Below are 20096 nucleotides of genomic sequence, written 5' to 3' on the forward strand. Positions count from 1 at the left end.
ACAGAACAATCGACTTTATTATAGGAAATAGATTTTTAAAAAATATATGCAAATACCATGATAAAAGTTAGGTATTGAAAGTTAGTGGGTCCCAATTCCCAATACCAACCTCGTGGCTTCTTTTCTTGGCTGGACTGGAATAGGTGTATTATATTATGTAACTGTATAGGGTATGATGATTCTGTGATTATATTATAACGATCCACATACCTTCAAAGTTATCGAGCGTCGCAGAGTCGTATCCCCACAGAGATAAAGTATCTCGAACAAACTTGTCGGCCATGATGAAAAACGCACTATTGCGCGCGCACCATATTAACAAACAGCTGACCGGACGAGCAATGCCGATAACGGCCGAAGTGGGCCGAAGTCGAACGAACACCCGAAGTCCAGCAAAACGTATTGCTAAATTTGGCGGCAATATGGAATCTGCTAAATGTTTTGCACCGTCTGCAATTCGTTTGTCTCTCTGTTAATCTCCAAAACATTTGGCAGATTTAGACAAACTAGTTTGCTAAACATTAACTTGGAGTCTAGCAAAACATGTTCTTCAGTTCGTGATGCTCCGCTTTGCTAAAAATACCATAACTATTGCTAAAACAGCAAAACTTTTTTTTGCAAAGCTAGTTTGGTTTCTATTTCTCTCCGTGTAGTATTAAGAAATATTGATAGTCGCTTCTACCAAATGTAAATACATCAATGCATATAGGCCAGTGCAATTAGCGATTCGCGATCGAAGTAATTCCGGTAGTCCCAATTTTTTTATATGTTATATAAACTGATCTCCTGATGTAAAATCTGAATTACCGACCTTGGCACACCTGTGCTCGCGCCGCCATTTTGAAAAAACTGGCCGAAATCGGGCCAAAATCTAGTTTTTCCCAAATATCTCATTTCCAATACAAATTTCGGTTAAAGTGTTTTGACAAGTATAATAGAACATAAAATTACCTACAACTTTTGTACAAACAAATTTCTTCTATCTCTAATAGGTACCGAGGTAGAAAGTCGTAAAGGTGCGTATATTTTTGAAAAAACAAGTTTTTTGCGCTACTAGGTTTGGTTTTTTATAAATACCTCGTTTCCAGCACAATTTTGTGAAAAATTTATTGATAATAATTTTGTAGAAAATAAAATTTCGTTAAAGTAATAGGTATATAATTTATATTTTTAATCTCTATTACGTATCCAAACTCTAATCCACAAGCAGGCCAAAAATTGAAACCGAGGTTAGGTGTTTTAAACTTGGCATTCCTTGATTTTATTTTTCTTTAACAATTATTGTTCTAAGAACATATACGTTGACAACAATCGTCATGCCTGTATCAGACCTAGATATAAATATAGTAGATAGACTATTTCAGCATATCGGTCGCCATACATTCCCAATGGGAAGACCACTAAAATTGGCCAAGCCACTACATTTGTGCTCGCAGCTTGGTCTGACATGCCTATCAACGTAATCACAACATACATTTAAGATTATTAATACAATTAAGATGATAAGGTACATAAAAAAGATAAAAAATTGGTATTTTCGTAAAATTAACATTTATTGACATTCTTTTCTTTATTAGTTAAGTTGTCAGCATAACAAAAAATAAAATTAATGGTAGATCAGTTTAGACAGAAGTACGAGCCCTTGACTATAGTTTCTTACTTCTGGCCCTGAATAGCTTCTTCATCTGTCTCATCACCCAAATTTGTGGCGACTGGGTCATCATATTCCTCGTCATCGTCATCAACAAAGGCTTCTACAGCATTCTCGCAGGAGTTGCCATTGCAATGAATGCAGAGTAAGGAACATTTCAAACCCGACTTTCTGCAGGTGCACTTTCCAGCGCAACCTTTTTTGCATTGACATGATATGAAGTTCAGCAAGGCCTGAGGTGCAGCTTCCTTCAACATTGTTACTGGAGTAAGTAACCCAACAGCATCCTTTTTCCACCCCCATTCAGTCGGATCTTTATCGTGACCAAGCCAAGTCTGCACTTGCAAGTATGTTCTTGAAGCGTCTTGCTGGACTGCATCTTTGGTGGGTGGTAGCCTGGATAAATTGAATTTGTTCTTTTTTACTCCTTTGACAAAAATGATGTACCTTAAATTTTCCAAATTTGATTTCTCGTTGCCGCCATACAAAAGTGCAAATAGTTGTTCGGCAGCCAAAGTGATCGTTTCTGTCTTTGCTTTTGGGTCTTGAAATACACGAACAAGTTCATTCACTGAGTGGTTCTTGAGAAGAATATTACAAAATTTGTGTTTGCCTTGACCGAACGGAGCTCCAGTTGTATCGCAACCACTTATGGCATGAAGGAATAAAATGTTTTCAACTATTTCAAGATGTTTAAAACATTTTTTCGAGTACAACGCGTTAGGTGATTTATTTTTTCCAACTTTTTGGTAATATACGTTGGGAGGTGAGAGAGCTGTGAGGAGTACCAGCAGATCAATATCCTGACCAACGATTATGACTACATCATGTTGAAATGACAATGAATTTGCTGTGTTCACTATGAGAACGTCAGCATCCTCTTCAGCTTGTCCTGTCGTTATGTGGGATCGTGCAAATGAGGTTCTGAGTAGTGAAATAAAACGAGACTTGTTCTTCTCATTTCCCAGAAACTTTTCCTGTGGCACTTGTGGGTGCATGCTTTCAAAAAACAAAACTTCAGCAGAAGTTGTAACTCTGGCACGCCGTGCTCTTTCCACCCCTTTAGTGCTTTTCTTTTCAATAGAATCTGGGTATCCATCGAATACCACTACTGCATTGGATCCATAATGATTTTGTACATACCTGACATATTACTGGGAAATTACTGAAAAAGGTTGAGCACGACCCCATACCACTTTGTGCAGTAAATATCCTCCATCAATTACGTGTATTTTACTGCTTCCCAGTTCTGTATTATTTGGTAGAGGGTTGAATGATGAATAAAATATAGACTTCGTTCCTTTGCGCATGCCTTCCTCTGAGAAAAGAGACAATGGTACAGGAGAGAGTTCATATTGAATAGCATTAATGGATCTATTGCCATAGTCACACCCTGATTTTTGACATTCCCGTCACCGCCGCAAGAGAAACTATCGCATCATTACGTTTAAAGTGTAGGTTTCCAAAGTTCTGGTTGATAACTTTAGACATAGCTAATTTCCCCATCTTTTCAGCCATGTGACAAGTGACTTTGCTATCCCTGATTGTGCCACTGCTAATAAACATAATCACGTTTGTTTTAGGAAATGATTCATGGCAAGCAAACCAATCAATGAGAGTTTGAACGTCTCGATCATCCCTCCTAATTCTTGTAGGCCTCATCTCTACGTGTTGATCTGACGTTTCTGATTCAATCCCACAGAATGACTCGATACCCTCACAAATGTTATGCAGATAAACGAATCCAGCAGTCCAACGAAGGATGGAACTGTCTGTGAAGGGAACCGTAGGGGAGGAGTAGAAGGGTGGGGGGTAGCCCCCCATACCAAAGTGCCCTCTAGTAAATTTATAGATGTATGTATTTAAAAATGCAAACAAAAATCTAATAACGTGATAATAAACCGTGATTGATTTTCTGTGCGTACCTACCTAGATTTGTTTATTCTTTATATCGGTAAAAAAAACTATATAAACATAAAAACTGCACAGCCTTTTTTAAAATTTTATGTTCTACATAATTGGTATCAATAAAATTTTCATGAAATTCCACTGGAAACGAGGTATTTATAAAAAACCAAACCTAGTCGCGAAAAAAACTTGTTTTTTCAAAAATATACGCACCTTTACGACTTTCTACCTCGGTACCTATTAGAGATAGAAGAAATTTGTTTTTACAAAAGTTGTAGGTCATTTTATGTTCTATTATACTTGTTAATATACTTTAGCCGAAATTTGCATTGGAAATGAGATATTTGGGAAAAACTAGATTTTGGCCCGATTTCGGCCAGTTTTTTCAAAATGGCGGCGCGAGCACAGGTGCGCCAAGGTCGGAAACTCAGATTTTACATCAGAAGATCAGTTTATATAACATATAAAAAAATTGGGACTACCGGAATTACTTCGATCGCGACCCCCTTTTTGGCGCTAATTGCACTGGTCTAATAGTCGGTATTTAAATGTAATCGCGTCCCATTACTAGCTTTGATGGTAGCGGTCATGATAACTTCACCGGCACAGTAGGGCTTACGTCAATAAAAACTTCGAAAAATTATTAAAAATTGATATTGTATTCTAATTTTGTACTTAAAGGTAAAATGATATTCCAATTAGTATAAAACACTGTCGCTTTTCGCGTCTGTCTGTTCAAAACAACGTTCTGTTCTTCTAAACAACGCCATGGATGTCGATAGGGTTTTCACTATCATTTAGAGATTTTTTCCGGAAGGTTTGTATATCTAATACATGCTTATTATATTTATAGAAAGTACAGCAAAATCGAGCAACGCCGGGTTCCAACTAAATGTAATCGATACATAGATAATATTTGTTTGCGTATAAAACCACGCTCTGTAGACCCGCCGTCTGTCGGGCATCCCTAACAGCATATCTCCTTGTATTATATTATCTTTGATGGTAACACTAAATCAACATTTCAAATTTGTTTTTTATTTTCATTTTAAAACTTTGTGCACGTTGTTTTAACAACATTTTAAACTAATCTTTAATTATTTGTTTTGTTTCTCGATCTTGAACCCTTTATTAACCCCTAGTGTGCCAAGAAAGCCACCGTGGATTTCCTAGTAGCTCACCGCACTCGGATTTATGGTACTATGAACCTTAAAAACCCACTATAAATATATAGAGCATAGCATATTATAACAATCACTCTTAATATTATTCTACCTTATCGTTTCGTCACTTGCAAATATGTTTATCTGTGAAAGAGCGTGTCGCAAAATTCCATATCACAAATGTTGTAAATCCGATTTTTAAAAGTCGTAGTAGGTACTGTATTTATTTGCAGGAATAATTCCTCATGTATGACTTAATTTTATTGTGGATACGCTTATTTGGCTGGAAAATATAATAAAACTTAAGAATATTTTCGTACGTCTTTATTATATTATATTTTTACATATTATTTACAGAAACAAAATTTTGCAAAAAAAAAGTAAGTTCGAGTAGTACTTATTACGAAAATTTCACTTTCATTCCATGTGTTAAATAATTCCTGAAACAAGTATTGCTCAATTATCAACCTTCGAACGATGAACATATATTATAATACCTAATGCCACACATTTGTGGGATGTAAAATAGGTTACCATGTCAATTATATAAAAATTGTAATTTCCTTTCGTTTCGAAACTCTAATCGGGTCAATTTACCATTAGGTTCAAGAATCAACGTATGCAATGTACTATTACTGATTCACATGTCATTAAATGGCAATAATTCAATCATAATGCGGAACGTTCTCTATGGCCGGTTGCATAATGATAATAGACAATGATAATGGCGGATTCGCACACCCCCGCTGCGATTATTTCACTCTCGAGGATTATTATCTATGCATAAATAATTTACCCATTTATCTATGCAACTGAGAATTACTGTTGTCAGGGTGATTAGTGTTGCTACACTTTTGAGGAATTATCGTCTAAAATTAGATTTTACGTTGTGCTATGTGTGTTGCTACATTGGAAAATAATTGTCGCCCACATCGCATTTCAAGTAGTTTTCCCACGAATATTTGTTTCTTTGAAAAATGGTACCTACCACCTGTAAAATAGTCCGTGATGTATGAAAATACGGACAAAGTGGAAAAATGAAATAATAGTTCTTTTTTTCGGGGGAAATCTGGCTAATGATGTTTCATGTCTGCTCTCTGACGGTTTACAGAAGGCCTTTTTCAATATTTTTAGTCATATTTAATTTTTTTAACCGTGCGAACCTCAAATTTTCACAAAAAAATCGTATGGTTATGTCGCGCGGTCAAGCTAATGCCGTTGCTTAGAAAAATTGTAACAATTATTCATTTTAAGGTTAAACCATAGACAATAGAATTGTTTTTTGAAATTCCCGCAGCTTGCCACACTGCAACGCCAATCGCTTTTACGCGGTCTTGTGCCTAATTGCGATAAAATCGACTGTAGGGTAATTAGCAACGACCTATTCTTAATCTGTTTTATTTGACGCGGTTGCCAATTATGTAATGTTACAATATGTTACATTGGATAACAAGCACTATTTAACAATGCGATAATGACCAGGGAATACAATGTGACGTCATACAATGTTCCTTATGAAATATTAGATATCTTGTAATTGTCTTGCAACCAAAATTCTTTAATATCGTAGTCGCCTTTTTTACATTAGCTTCACAGAGGAAAGAAATTGCCTCAGGGCCTTTGGGGATGCTGTGTGGATGGTCTTTCCAGAGAAAGGAAGGCGAGAAAGTTCTGGAAAGGAAAAAGGTATGAGGGGTGGGTAGGAATCTGGGGGTCAAGGAGGGACGGACAGTATGAATCCACCCCCCCATTGTGATGAAAAGCGATGGATCGAGAGCGAGTCTGGCTGAAGAGGTCAAAAGGTCTCCCTCAGCCAGTCTCTCCCGATCCGACCCGCCACACAGTTGGCAAACGCATCCGCCCCCAAGACCTAGACAAATCTCACCCATGAACCCAGGCACCCCAGCTAAGTCACCAAACGCAGCGAACCACTTGGGGTGATCTATTAAATTGGTGTTGGTTATCCAATAACTGGTTCCCGGGGCGGCGGTACCCATACCTGCCTCCCAAATTTAATATAACCAACATCCGATTACCTTCGTAGTTTAACGCCTTTTAATTAATTTAACCTATTCATATATCTAGTTAATAATGCTCTTGATAATTATGATTATCAGAGCCAGCCAAAACTCATTGTCTGTAGGGAAATTCAGGTGGATTGGCGTGGCTCGGCAGTCTCCGCTTGATATTGAATCCAAAATCCATCGAGCCGATCCAAAAACTAGGCTCGGCTTGGCAGTATGATGCAAAACTCCGACACAACGGCTCGCCGGCTCTGTCGTGTGTGTACAATCACCGAGCCAAAATCCTCTCAGTATGAATTCAAATAGTATGGCTTACGGAGGAAAGATTTCTCCGTGGTGTGGCCTCTTCAAGCTGACTTGATATTGTTCGTTCTGGATGTTAATAACCTATTTTATGTACCCAAGGAATATGTATGCACACGTAAACTTTTAACACATAGACTTGTTAATTGAACCAAAAGATTGGCATTAAGAGGAAACCGGGCGGCGTCTTGTCCATACAAACGTAGTCCTGTTTCGTCTCTGGATTTTGACACTAGTGCAAATATGTTTAATATAATATAGATATCGACCCGCTAGCATGTCGGTACGTTTTGTTTTTGTTTTATTGATAAGTTACTTTATATAGGAGTCCTGACTTAGGACCCTCCAAAATTACTTAAAATGGCCTGGTTTTATCGCCATTGACAAACGTTCAGTATACAAACTAGAAAATGTATTTAAAAAAAATCAAAACGTACAGACAGAATATTTTCTTCTTATACAGTTGGTAAAAAAATCTTTAAATTTTTTCCAGTTTTGTAGGAGGAAAATTGAGAATACAAAACCTTGATTTTCTATAGATGTCACCTGTGATAGGTAAAACATGTTTTTTTGAAGAACATTGCCATCTGTTAGAAGTTAACGCAAAACGCGCTATTGTTTGTCTATCTGCATAGACATACTAAGCCACAGCAACGCGTGGCGGGGTACAGCTTGTACAAAAACATGATAGTTCATTATATACCACTTTGTATACAAAACATTTCAAAAGTTTGTCATACAAGATGGCTGCCAAGCAATTTCCCCTCACTGTAGATTTGGCTTCAATGCCGCTGATACACAATCGCACTACTGCTCAATCCAGGGCTTATCAGGTCCATGAGTAACGGATAAATAAGTGTGGGTTACACATCGCTAGCGCGATCGCTGAGTAGAGTGAAACAGAAACAAAAACAAAACCTATTTTTCAAATTTCTCAGCGCGGCGTAAACTGCGGGCCGGACGTCACCACACGACTTGTGCAAAAGTGATGCTTTATTTCTCAAACCTACCACTCTTGATAGAATTCTCCCATGAAAGTCAGTTGTTATGTCTTTTCTACCGGCATTCAATGGAAGGTGCTCCGTTTGTGTTTCCAACACTTAGAAAATGGTATTTTTTTGAAACCCAGGTTCAATCATTATTTTCCTTCGAAATATTGTACACACAGCATCCCTAAACATTGCGGCCTCTTGCGAAGAAAACTTGAAAAAACTTCATTTTTTTAAAGATTATATTGACTTTCAGAAATGCCACACTAGGCTCATGCCCGTATTATGGTAGTCGCACAGGATTCATGTAAGAATAACAATAATAAAACATAACGGAAAAGGAAATTGTTCTGGTAAAACAAAAACTAAAAAAATACATAACATTGAATCACTGAAGTAAAAATCGTGGCTCCCTTATCAGGCACAAGAGCTCCTCTTTTCTGATAAGGTATACATGACCAATTATGTACCTAAATATTATATTTTGCAAAAAAATGTATGTATTAATGTAACTATGATTTATATTAAAATAATAAAAAAAAAAAAAAAAAAAAAAAAAAAAAAAAAAAAAAAAAAAAAAAAAAAAAAAACATATCATTACAGAAAACATATTACAAATAGAAATAAAGCTAGACAAAGAGTTGAAACCTTTTTTTAAACAGTATTAGGAACTCATGCATTCCTTAAAGAAGGCTCGTCCCCTTTCAAATAGCCAATGTTGAACACAGATAGTAAAAAGGGGAATATAATTAATTAGTATATAATAGTCTTTATATCGGTGTTTAAAGTATTGTATATTTTAGGAGCGTTGAACCAGAATTGTCACCAAAATTATTATCTAAATTTCGACAAGAATTTAATCCACGACCTTACCCGCACATGATAATACATTGTTTAATCCCACGATCCGTCGGATAATTCGCGCTTATCGACATTATAACACAATTTAACAGAATTGCGTAAATACGATAATAATACACCGAGGTGCGATCAATGAATCAATCACAACATGTCGCGTTCATCCTACGTCCCATTTCTGAGCGAAGCGCGAAATATTCATTTCCGAGGTAAGTACCTTTCACACGAGGGCATTGTGCGGGTGACCAGGATTATGCGATCAAATAAAAATGTTTTTCTAAATTGCCTTTTTTGTATCATTGACATCATCCTTCGAAAGGGTATAACAGAAGGGTGAATGTAGAAAATGCATTTAATGTACGACTGAATTCAGTAGGTGCCAATAATAATGTCCATGGAAGTGAGGCGATGATATAACTACATTGCAATACAAATAAAAACGTTATTGTCTAACAAAATTTACTCAATACTTATTTTTTAAATCAATGTTATTGTAATTATTGAACTGCACCTTATTTTTATTGTATTTAAAAAAATATAGGCGTCCCCGACTTCTGCTACCATTCGCATCATATATTCTCCTTTCACTCCTTCCTTCGCTTATTCGCTCTACATTCCCAAACCATATAAGCGTCCCTTTATTAATCTTACTCATTACGCTTACAGCAGATCTCCTCATTTCTCGCACGATCATTTATGGTTTTACCACACATACGCCTCAGGGATCTCATTTCAACATCATTCAGCCTACTGTCATCCTTTCTCTGCCAGTTCCATGCCTCACTTCCATACATCAGGGTAGGTACAAGTACTCCGTTGTGGATTACTAACTAAGCTTCTTTGGAAAAAAAATTGTTAGCGCCTACGGCGAGTTCAGTCCTCCATTAATGGAGTTACCTGCATTTACCCTTCTTTCAATAATACTCGTATTATATTGATACACAAACTCATCCACCTGCTCCAAGTATTCCTAATTCACAACTATATTGCACACTGTTTTCGTACTCTCTTTTTCAAACACCATTACTTTAGACTTACTCACATTCATCATTAACACATTCTTCTTACATACTTCGTTCATCCTAGACACGAGAGTCTGTAGATCTTCCATACTGTTAGCTTTCAGCACCGCATCATCAGCATAAAACAGGCAACATACTTTAATATTACCCAAATTCGCGCCCAATCCCACCTCTTTCAATTCTTGCATAAAATTATCCATGTATAATTTTAATAACCACGGTGACATTACGCAGCCTTGTTTAACGCCTTTTGTTATATCAAACTACCCCGTAAACCACCGTTCACCCTAACGCATGCAACGCTTCCCTCATACAGAGACGCAATTGCCTGAGTAATATTCGTATTCATTATGTCCAAGTATGGATAACACCTTCCATAGCTTTTTCCTGTCGACTCGGTCATATGTTTTTTGTAGATCTACAAAAGCACAAAAACGTTTCTGGTTTTTTACCAAAAAATTCTGAGTGAGCATACGCGATGAGTAGCTCTGGTCCATGCACCCCCTTCCACTCATAAAAGCACCTTGTACATCCAATATTTTTTCCTTTGTTTCCTTTCTTACCCTTTCAATCAAAATTCTACTATACAGCTTGCCCACTAAGTTTAGCAGGCTAATAGCCCTAGGATTCCCACATGCCATACGTGACCGTTAACCTTTGTATAACGGCATGATCACAGCCCTTCTCCAATCTAAAGGCGTATAACCCTCCTTTAAATATTGTTTAAAAAGATTGCACAACCATGTGAGAATTATACGTCTCTCTTTTAAAATATTCAGAAAAGGTAAAAGAGATATTATTGTATCCCTTTCCAGTAAAATGCACCCTTTACCACCGCCCTCACGTTGTTATGATATATTATGTATTTAATATCTAATAAAATAGTAACGAAATATATTTGTGTAAATGCAGTTCGATTTACGAATAGTTTTCTAGGATTATATTATAGAGTATGAGATATAAAAAAACAACTTAGATATTGTATAAAACTCTCTAAAAGTATTACCCCATTCGGAGCGGGAGTGTTAAAATCCAAAATACTGTAAAACCGCGGAACGTCCGACTTGCGAAACTGGCACATGAGTGATGGCAACTCTTGCCTCCGCTGCCATGTCAAAAATATACCAATACCTAGCAAGTACCCAGCTATTCGTCGTGATGGTGGATGGGAGATGTTGCCCAAGAGACTGTATAAAGCTGCAGTGTTGAAGTTAATTATATAATTGGCGTCGATCATCATCTTCATCTTCGAAGGGAGAATTTAAACATCGAAGTATTTTGTGATATCTGTCTTCAGGTTGCCTGTTAAGTGTTTATATAACGCAATTCTATTTCCAAGGTAGGCTGAAGTTGAAACACATTAGCGCCAACAAAATTTGGTTAAAGTCGCAGAAAAGCTAAGCAGCCGGCGTTGCTTTTTTCTTGTTATTTAAAAAAGTTACAGGTTTCTTCTAGGACCGCTTTCACAAACCCATCATTGGTCATCTTCACTAACCTCACAACGAGGTAGTTAATGTTTTCAAATTTAAAGCTGATTAATATAAAATTATATTAGTATAACTTGTAAAAGTAACATGTAATATATATTATAAACTAGAACAATGCTACATATAAGACAAATCACTAAAACCACATAACCAACTCTACTCTATTTTGTAGAATTCAACAAAGTGCTGGTATTTATTACGCTTAATTCTATAAATGGAGTCAATAAATATATCAATAATACCCCCATACTTGTTGCCCAGATCATGCATCCTATTGGTCAGTGAGTTATTCCTAGTCGGCACATGGAATTTAATAGTGGCAACGATGGCAGAACTGTCAATTAAGTTGTTAATTACTCTGTGTATCACAACCAGGTCTGACAATGTTATTAGATGCAATATATTCATAAAATTGACATAATTAATGTAATCAATTAGAATTCTGAGCTTAAAATTGACGTACCTAAGAAATTTGTACTGAACTCTTTCTGTATTGTCTGAGTGAACTTTATATAAAGGCGACCCAAATTGGTGAATTATATTCCACTTGACTTCTGACAATATAGAGGGTTCCCATACAATCTAAGGACTCAAAATCAGTAAGTTCTGCAAATAAAGCCAAACATCTTTAAAACCTTATTAGTTATATAGTTTGTGTGTGCAATGAATGTCAAGTTTTCATTGAATATTACACCCAAGTCACGAATTTGTGGCACTGGCATTAATTTAATATTATTTAATGTATATTTATGTAAGATATTATAACGAGTTTTGGAAAATCGTATTACTTGACATTTCTGGATGTTCAAAAATAAAGCATTTTGTTCACACCAAGTCGATGAAGTTGTTCTAAGTTAGTCTGTAAAATTTAGCAATCCTATACGTTTCATATATTTTTAAGTCGTCAGATAATTAGCAGAACTTCTACATCATTAAATTGGTCAACAATGTCATTGATGAATAGTAATAAAAATATTGGGCCGAGGTGGGACCCTTGAGGAACACCACTTGTGGCCAATACCGTCTTCACCATAAGGGCACACGGTGCCCGTGCCCAGGGCCCCCATTCTCAGGGGACAATTTCTCTCGCGAAACGCGATAATGCGGGCGGTGTGTGCGCATGCGCGCGGAAAAAATTTTGAATGCGATTTTGACCCTTCTGTGTACAGAATTTGTATAAAGAACAAGGTCAGAATCGCTTGCGCCAACATCATTGATTATATAGCCACTAGTTTTTTTCACCTGGCAACACCAGAATATTTTTAAATAATTTATCTTTGGAATCGAAATGTCAAATTTCCCGCGATGCAAATCTGATGCGTGATACTTGACGAAAACATCGTAAAACCTATCAATTTAACAAATTAACGCAATTAATGTTGTTTTGGTACATATTTTATTGTTCTAGGAATGTGTTTCGGTCAATAAAATATATGATAGCTCAAAATTAATCCACAAAACATTCAATTTAAAATTCAAAGTGGTGCTTTGTTAGGGAAAGGGAAGGGAAGTCTGATAGGAGAGGAGTGAAGAATAAAAAATGAATTGCGAACAACAATGTTACAAGAACGTCTGAGTAATTTTTCAATTATGTGCATAGAAAGTGATATCCTTAAAAAAATTGACTTTGAGGATATAATAGAAGATTTTGCTCAACAGAAATCCCGAAAGAAACCGTTATCGTAATCGTAACCAAAAAACCAGCAGCATTCTAATTTCATTAATGACATATTATATCATACTGTATTTGATTACCTATAATAAATGGTCATACTTAGTAAAAAAATGGTATTATAATTTGCTTTTTTACTTTCCAAAAGGGCCCCAAATTCTTGTGTGCCCAAGGGCCCCAGCCTAGTTTAAGACGGCACTGCTTGTGGCCTCAAATATACATATAAGATTGTACAGAATTAATCTTTACTCTAAGCACCCCATTGCTAAGACAACTAATAATCCAACTCAATAATTTACCTTTGATGCCCAACAATCGGAGTTTATATATAAGCACTTGTTGTCAACAGCTTTACTAAAATCAGTGTAAATACTGTCCACTTGTTGTTTGAGACCAAGAGATTCAGATATGTAATTTCCATAAATCATTAAATAACTTGAGGTAGAGCGACCTGTGATGAAGCCATGTTAGTTAGGAACAATAATGTTGTTGAAAGGTTTTACAATGATATCTAGCACTAATTTCTAAAAAAGTTTCGGTAAAGCAGACATTATACAAATTGGTCTGTAGTTTTTTTTATATCGCTTTTATCGACTTTTTTATGAATAGGTGTTAAATAACTCTTTTCCACTGAGCTGGAAAAGACCCAGAACATAAAGATGTAATGTGAGCTTCTAGACCCCATTTTACAAATTTTATGTGACAAACTATGTAGGTAAACAAAAATGTGCTGTGTTGAAATTATGTTCATTAAACAAATTTAAATGAAATATTAAGAATTGAAAGAAGTAAGATAAAATAAAGTAAGGTAATAAATATAAAATAACCGATGCTATAAAAACTAAGCGATATGTATATAATTGATGGTCGGTTGTGTATGAAAATAATAAATAATGTGTACTATGTGGTTATATTTGTTATTCTTTTAAGACCCGGCATTCCGAATTTCTACCGAACACTTACACGAACCGAAGTTTCCATAATAAAAAATATATGTCATTTTTTAAGATAATCTCCGTACATTTGTTATGCTAAAAAATTAAATTCCTGAAATTCCCTTGATAGAAAAAAATCACGTAAAATGCTCCGAAAATTAAAAAAAAAAACAGATTTGTTTTGTTATTTAACACATTACGATATGAAAAAATCACAGTGTTTCTTTAAATTCTTCTCGGGACATTGTCGAAAGATTTTAGCTCTATTTTAAATAAGTCCTGTTTAAATAAACATTTTCACAGCACATAGACCCCTTATATTTATTTATAACACATATTATTTTTTTAAATTGTAAATGAAAGTTTTACTAATACACCTAGCATCGTCTACCCACACAACAAAATTTGGTATTAACTCATTACAATATATTGCATATAGACAATACAATGCATTACCTAATGAAATAAAGCAATCAGTAACTAACAAAAAAATATTAGTTAAAACGCTTAAAGATTATTTCCTGAAAATGTTTTTAAACCAGTGAATTTTCGCTCGCTTTCATATGTTGGTTTACTATGTTTCATGTGTATAGATGTCTCTCAGTATTTCTAAAATCTCTATTCTTAACAATGTATTTTTCCTTTTTTATTTATTTTTCTTTTCCTTTTCAATATGTTGTATTTTTTTAAAAGTGTAATATCCTTGTAAAATGTATTTTATGTGTCTGTACTTCCCGTAATGAGTTTTATCTCAACTCATTGGGAATAATGTGTTACTTACCATGTTTTTTGTAATACATTATAAATAAATAAATAAAATACTTGCAAACTTTCGGTGTCCGATTGCTAGTACCATGATATGGAATAGCCTGCATTGGCGTAAGTTCCACTACATAACATTATGGGACGTTCTACCGTTCTAGGTATATCCTGAATTTTCTATCCCCTGTATGTGTAATCGAGCATAATATATTTTTACCAAAGTATCAGTGGGTAAGTACCTTCTTCTAATTTCCTACCTTGGCTCTGTGCTTATATGTACATATTAAAGAAGATATTTGAGGGCCTCCCTCAAATATCTCCAGTTTTTCCAATCTTTCACCCACTGAAATCCTGAAGTTCTTTTTACATCCTTAGCTTATCTTTTGCGGCGACATCTGCTTTTTCCCAACAATGGTATTCGAAATTTGAAAGTAATTACAAATACTAATTTAGGCTATGACTGTAACTCCGGTTCAATGATATCTAAAACTTTTCCTTTGAATTATTTAAGTATCATCAATTTCGAAATTTTTGTTTGTTTAGAATCTAAACAAACAAAAATTTCTTTGACAAATAATAAAACATTGGTGACATGTGGTGAAAATATGAATAGTAAATTTTTTATTAAAAAACAATGTTACCGGACAGCAAAGTGTCCATAACATTTTTTACTCCAAATGTGCTAAGGAATAGCTGGTTAAAGTTTGTCGGGTACGTGCCGATACACCCTGTATATAGATTAGACACATAGACTATACATCAATGATGAGACACGAAGCGAAAAAGTTTATTTGATACTTTTTCGCCTTTAATCAGTCCAATTTTTCAACACTCAAACGTCGAACGGCCGGAAACTTAATAATCCGGTCACCGCGCACTACTACTAGATAAATTAGTAAGCAATAGCGCCGCAACTATCTCATCATTTTCACGGGCCTGCGATAGTAATTGCGCTAGTAATTGTGGTAAGGCTCTCGACTAGAAGCCGAAGGTCGCGTGTTCAAATACTGGCGTGCCCAAGTAAATTTTATTGGATTAATTTGTGTTATTTCACAATTTACCCAATTAAATTAATATATTTTATGTTTGCGACCCTCTCTAAAGATACTCTCAGTATCGCCCTGGTTGAAAACCACCTTTCAGAATTGAAAAGGTGCTTGAAATGGCTTTGGCCGTGTTTGGTGCTCGGATCTGAATAGCCAGGTACTTCCCCACCTGCCTCTTCCTCACAATCTCCTTCCCCTCCACACAAACTCCAGCCTCACAATATACCTCAGTTGAGGATGGCATAGTTTCACTGGCTCCAGACGGTTGAGATTCTTGTGCGGTTTCAAATAATAATAATTAGATTTGTTCTACAGGAGTACATGTGGCACCGAAAGCACAAATACATGCGGCTCGACGGTTCCTCCAAGATATCCGCCAGAAGGGACATGGTGGCAGACTTCCAGGCCAGATCAGACATCTTCGTCTTCCTGCTCAGTACAAGAGCCGGAGGGCTGGGCATCAACTTGACAGCTGCGGACACGGTGAGTTTATTCAAACTTCTTCTTCTTCATGTGCCGTATCAGGTCCCCCCGACGTTGGCGATCACTCTAGAAAATGTCTCTTTGTCTTGCGCTGCCCGGAATTGCTCCTCCACACTTCTAATGCCGGTTCACTCTCGTATATTTCGCAGCCAAGACATTTGTCTCCTACCAGGCCCTCTGCGACCCTCTATCTATTATTCAAACTAATTATTTTATTTCGTAAAGGATCGTATTGCAGTTTTGGATTATCATATGTGACGTTTCGTATTCTTTGGAACCTCTTAACACTTACAAATTGATAAACTTTAAGGTTACCGCGGTTTAAATATTATTTTGATTTCAGCGACATTTTTACTTAGCGGTCACTTTGTTTGATTGTTGAAAGCGGTCGTCAGTGCTTCGTCGACGAGTTTTCAAAGAAATATAATAATCGGAAATAATTTTATCGGCTCAAAAGGAAATAACATCATGCTTCAACAACCCACATTGCAGCCACAAATATAATTATTTCAGCGTTAAATATTTAATGTTTTTCCAGTTAAAATATGCAAATTTACGTCAAAATTGCAACGACAACATTTTTATCAAACCTCCCCCCGTCAAGGGTAACTTATCCTTGGACAGGTGAAAGCAATCTATTTTTTTCTTCGTTATTTGAATTCTGAATTCAACACAAACATAACGATCCTATAATAATTCATGTTGTGTGAACAGACACGCATATATGGCATAATAAACATAAACAAACATAACATAAATAAATATAAACATAAACAAACAAACATATGGGCAAAAAAGGTTACACGTAATGTCAACACACAGTTACATTTCACATGCATGCCTAATTACAAAACAATTGCAGCTTCTAATTTCTCAATTAACCGTGCTCTTCACACACTTACAATAATATTTGTCTTAACTCTAACATCGAAATTTTTTCGGATTCACTGCCCAAATTTAATAGTGGCATCATTTCAATATTGTTATAAATTGTTCAATGCGCATGCATATACACACACACACATACACACATACACACATACACATACACATACAAAATCGCTCTAAGATGGTAGTTGGTTGCTCGATATACTCGTCGCCATCTTTGTTTAAAGGGGTGACTTAAGACATAGTTTAGGAAAAATTTCGTTTTTAATCGTAAGATCAAATAAATCAGAGAATCCCTTAACGGCAAAGGGTGGAATTAAATCAATACACACACACACATACACACATACACACATACACATACACATACAAAATCGCTCTAAGATGGTAGTTGGTTGCTCGATATACTCGTCGCCATCTTTGTTTAAAGGGGTGACTTAAGACATAGTTTAGGAAAAATTTCGTTTTTAATCGTAAGATCAAATAAATCAGAGAATCCCTTAACGGCAAAGGGTGGAATTAAATCAGGAGCAAACGATGTTTTTGGTTTCAATTTTTTTGTTGCTAAACTGAAATCCACGGTTTCAACGTTTTCAATACAGATATTTTGATCTAAACTGTCCTAACACAAAAGATTGAAAATTACCCTTTTCCCGATTTAAAATGCTATGCGAAAACTTCCGGTATATCGGTTCCTTTGTGTGTGCAATCATTGAGGTTAATGTGACTTACTGTAGCATTTCTTGTCGGAAATATATTTCCAGAATGACTTCGGATCGTTACATTGTTTTCTGCATTCAAAATATAGTGTTTATGGGCTATTGAAATATTATTTTTAAATCTAGTACGATAAAATTCACGGTCACTCTCCAAACCTGACCACCGCTGATGGTATATTAGCTTCATCGTCGCTTCCCCGATAATCTCGCGAGATAAACATCTGGGATAGTTTTCCTTAGAAAACGTTCATCAAAATACGCGCATAGGGGTGTCGTAGAAGTATTTAACTGCCTGGTCAACATCGACAATCTCTAATGCTACGTATACATCTGCGAGCCGAACTGAACCTCAACTTATGGGAAAGAAACGAAGCAACAGCAAATGGCGCGAAACTCAGCTTGCAGTTGATTCGTTCCTTTCCCGTAATTCCTAGTACGGTTCGCAAATGTATACGTACCCTAAGATAGCTATAAATTTCTCGTAGTTATTTCAAAATTATCAGAACGAAGCAAAATGGTGACCCGAACTATTCTTTATGCGCAGTAGTGGGTGTAATAAAAAACACTATTCAACAAGCTGACGTTAGTTTTACAATCGCCTAAGAAAATTAGCCATACCTACATAAGAAAGCAATATACATACTTGAAAAAGTGGTCTGCTAATTTTTACCACTATTTTCTCTAACCTCTAAACGGGGTCAATATTCGAAAAAACAATGCTAATAGCTTTTACCCAAGAAAGATCTTAGATTATGGGTTGAATTACATAACTTCACTTTCTTCTTATCTTGAGTAACTCGCTCCTAACATTTGCAATGAACTGGGTAGTGGATAGTAATATCGGCACTACTAGGGGTGGTTTGGAAATTGTACCTTAGGGGTAGCGTGCAAGATGCCTATCTGTTGACTTTGCCCATTTGACCCAGGGCCAATACCGGGGCGATCACCCCGAAAGCTTTCTTTGCTTCGGTCACCTGGGCTTTGAGTTTGAGTGGAACTTTCACCTTTTCTCTGCACAGTGTGAATGTCATAAACATGCACGTTGCATGAAATGTCGCCGAATGTGCCGAGGGTCTTGATTAAAAGGCGAGAGCCCCGAGTTTAATCGCTTGAAAGTCAAATCCAATTTAAAATTGGACAGGTTTTATGTTGCTAGCTGAAAATCGTTGCGATGACGAACACAATTACTTCGAGTTTAATCCCTTGAAAGTGAAATCCGTTTATTCTTGACAGATTTTATCATCTGGAAGCTTCAAAGCTCACGGTGGAAATTATAGACAGATCCTTTCTGGAGATTTTGCTGCATCCCAGGAACACATTTCTGCTCTATTGTTGACAGCAGTAAGTGCCTCCTGTTTGCCAATATAAAACAATATATAGAGGTGGTATGTAATCTTTTATTTTCTCCGTACGTTTTATTATCAAATCAAATCAAATCAAAAATTATTTATTGTAAAATAAAAATTACAAAAGGTGTAGCTTATGGGTAGACCCCATTTCTTCCAGCTAACCACATTTATTTAATTACAATGTTTATACGGATAAAATAATTAATAATAATAATTTATAATAATTAATAATAATTAATAATTAATAATTGACACTTTTGCATTTTAAATTCTGTTTCCTACCCATTTAACCCATATGATTTCGATATCAGAAGGAGTCAATTTATCAACAATTTATTTATTGTTAATTTTTTTTAACCATCTGCAATAATTTTGATATTCCATTTTTTGATGCTTAAATGAGAACTTTTGTTGAATATAAATACCCTAGTCAAGTTTATATTTAAATTGACCCTTTGATTGATATAACAACCCTGTTTACATTAATCCTCCCTGGCACGTAGTCCCGCCCAATGGCATGCTAAAAACTAAACAAGAAACATGCACTGAAGTTTACATTTTAAACACATGTTGTTGTCGCTGCACTACAAATTACTTCGATGCTAAAATGCGAAAAAACGATTGCATGAGAATTGATAAAATAATGTTATTTATTTTCTATTGGCCAAAGCTTTCGAAGTATTAGGTCCGGAAGCTCAAATAGATCTTAAAAAAGGATTTCAAATCGGATTTAAAATCTTATTTTCATATTCAAAGTATGTGAGTATATACTCATATCCATAAGTGAATGTGCAACAATTAGCCATTTTTTTCTAAGCAAACCTGCGGCACCCATCT

General features: G+C 35.7%; 1 protein-coding gene across 1 annotated transcript in view; it reads left to right on the top strand.

Moving 5' to 3' along the window:
• Nucleotides 1–20096, top strand: part of Ino80 (chromatin-remodeling ATPase INO80) — a 176831-nt gene that overhangs the window by 52657 nt on the left and 104078 nt on the right. The window contains exon 18 of the mRNA XM_089640150.1: nucleotides 16136–16303. Coding sequence (XP_089496276.1) covers nucleotides 16136–16303 — 168 coding nt within the window. The remainder of the gene's footprint in view (nucleotides 1–16135; nucleotides 16304–20096) is intronic.

Source organism: Hesperophylax consimilis, chromosome 15 (genome assembly GCF_061612785.1).
Source record: "Hesperophylax consimilis isolate HC1 chromosome 15, BYU_Hcon_1.0, whole genome shotgun sequence".
NCBI classification, from domain to species: domain Eukaryota; kingdom Metazoa; phylum Arthropoda; class Insecta; order Trichoptera; family Limnephilidae; genus Hesperophylax; species Hesperophylax consimilis.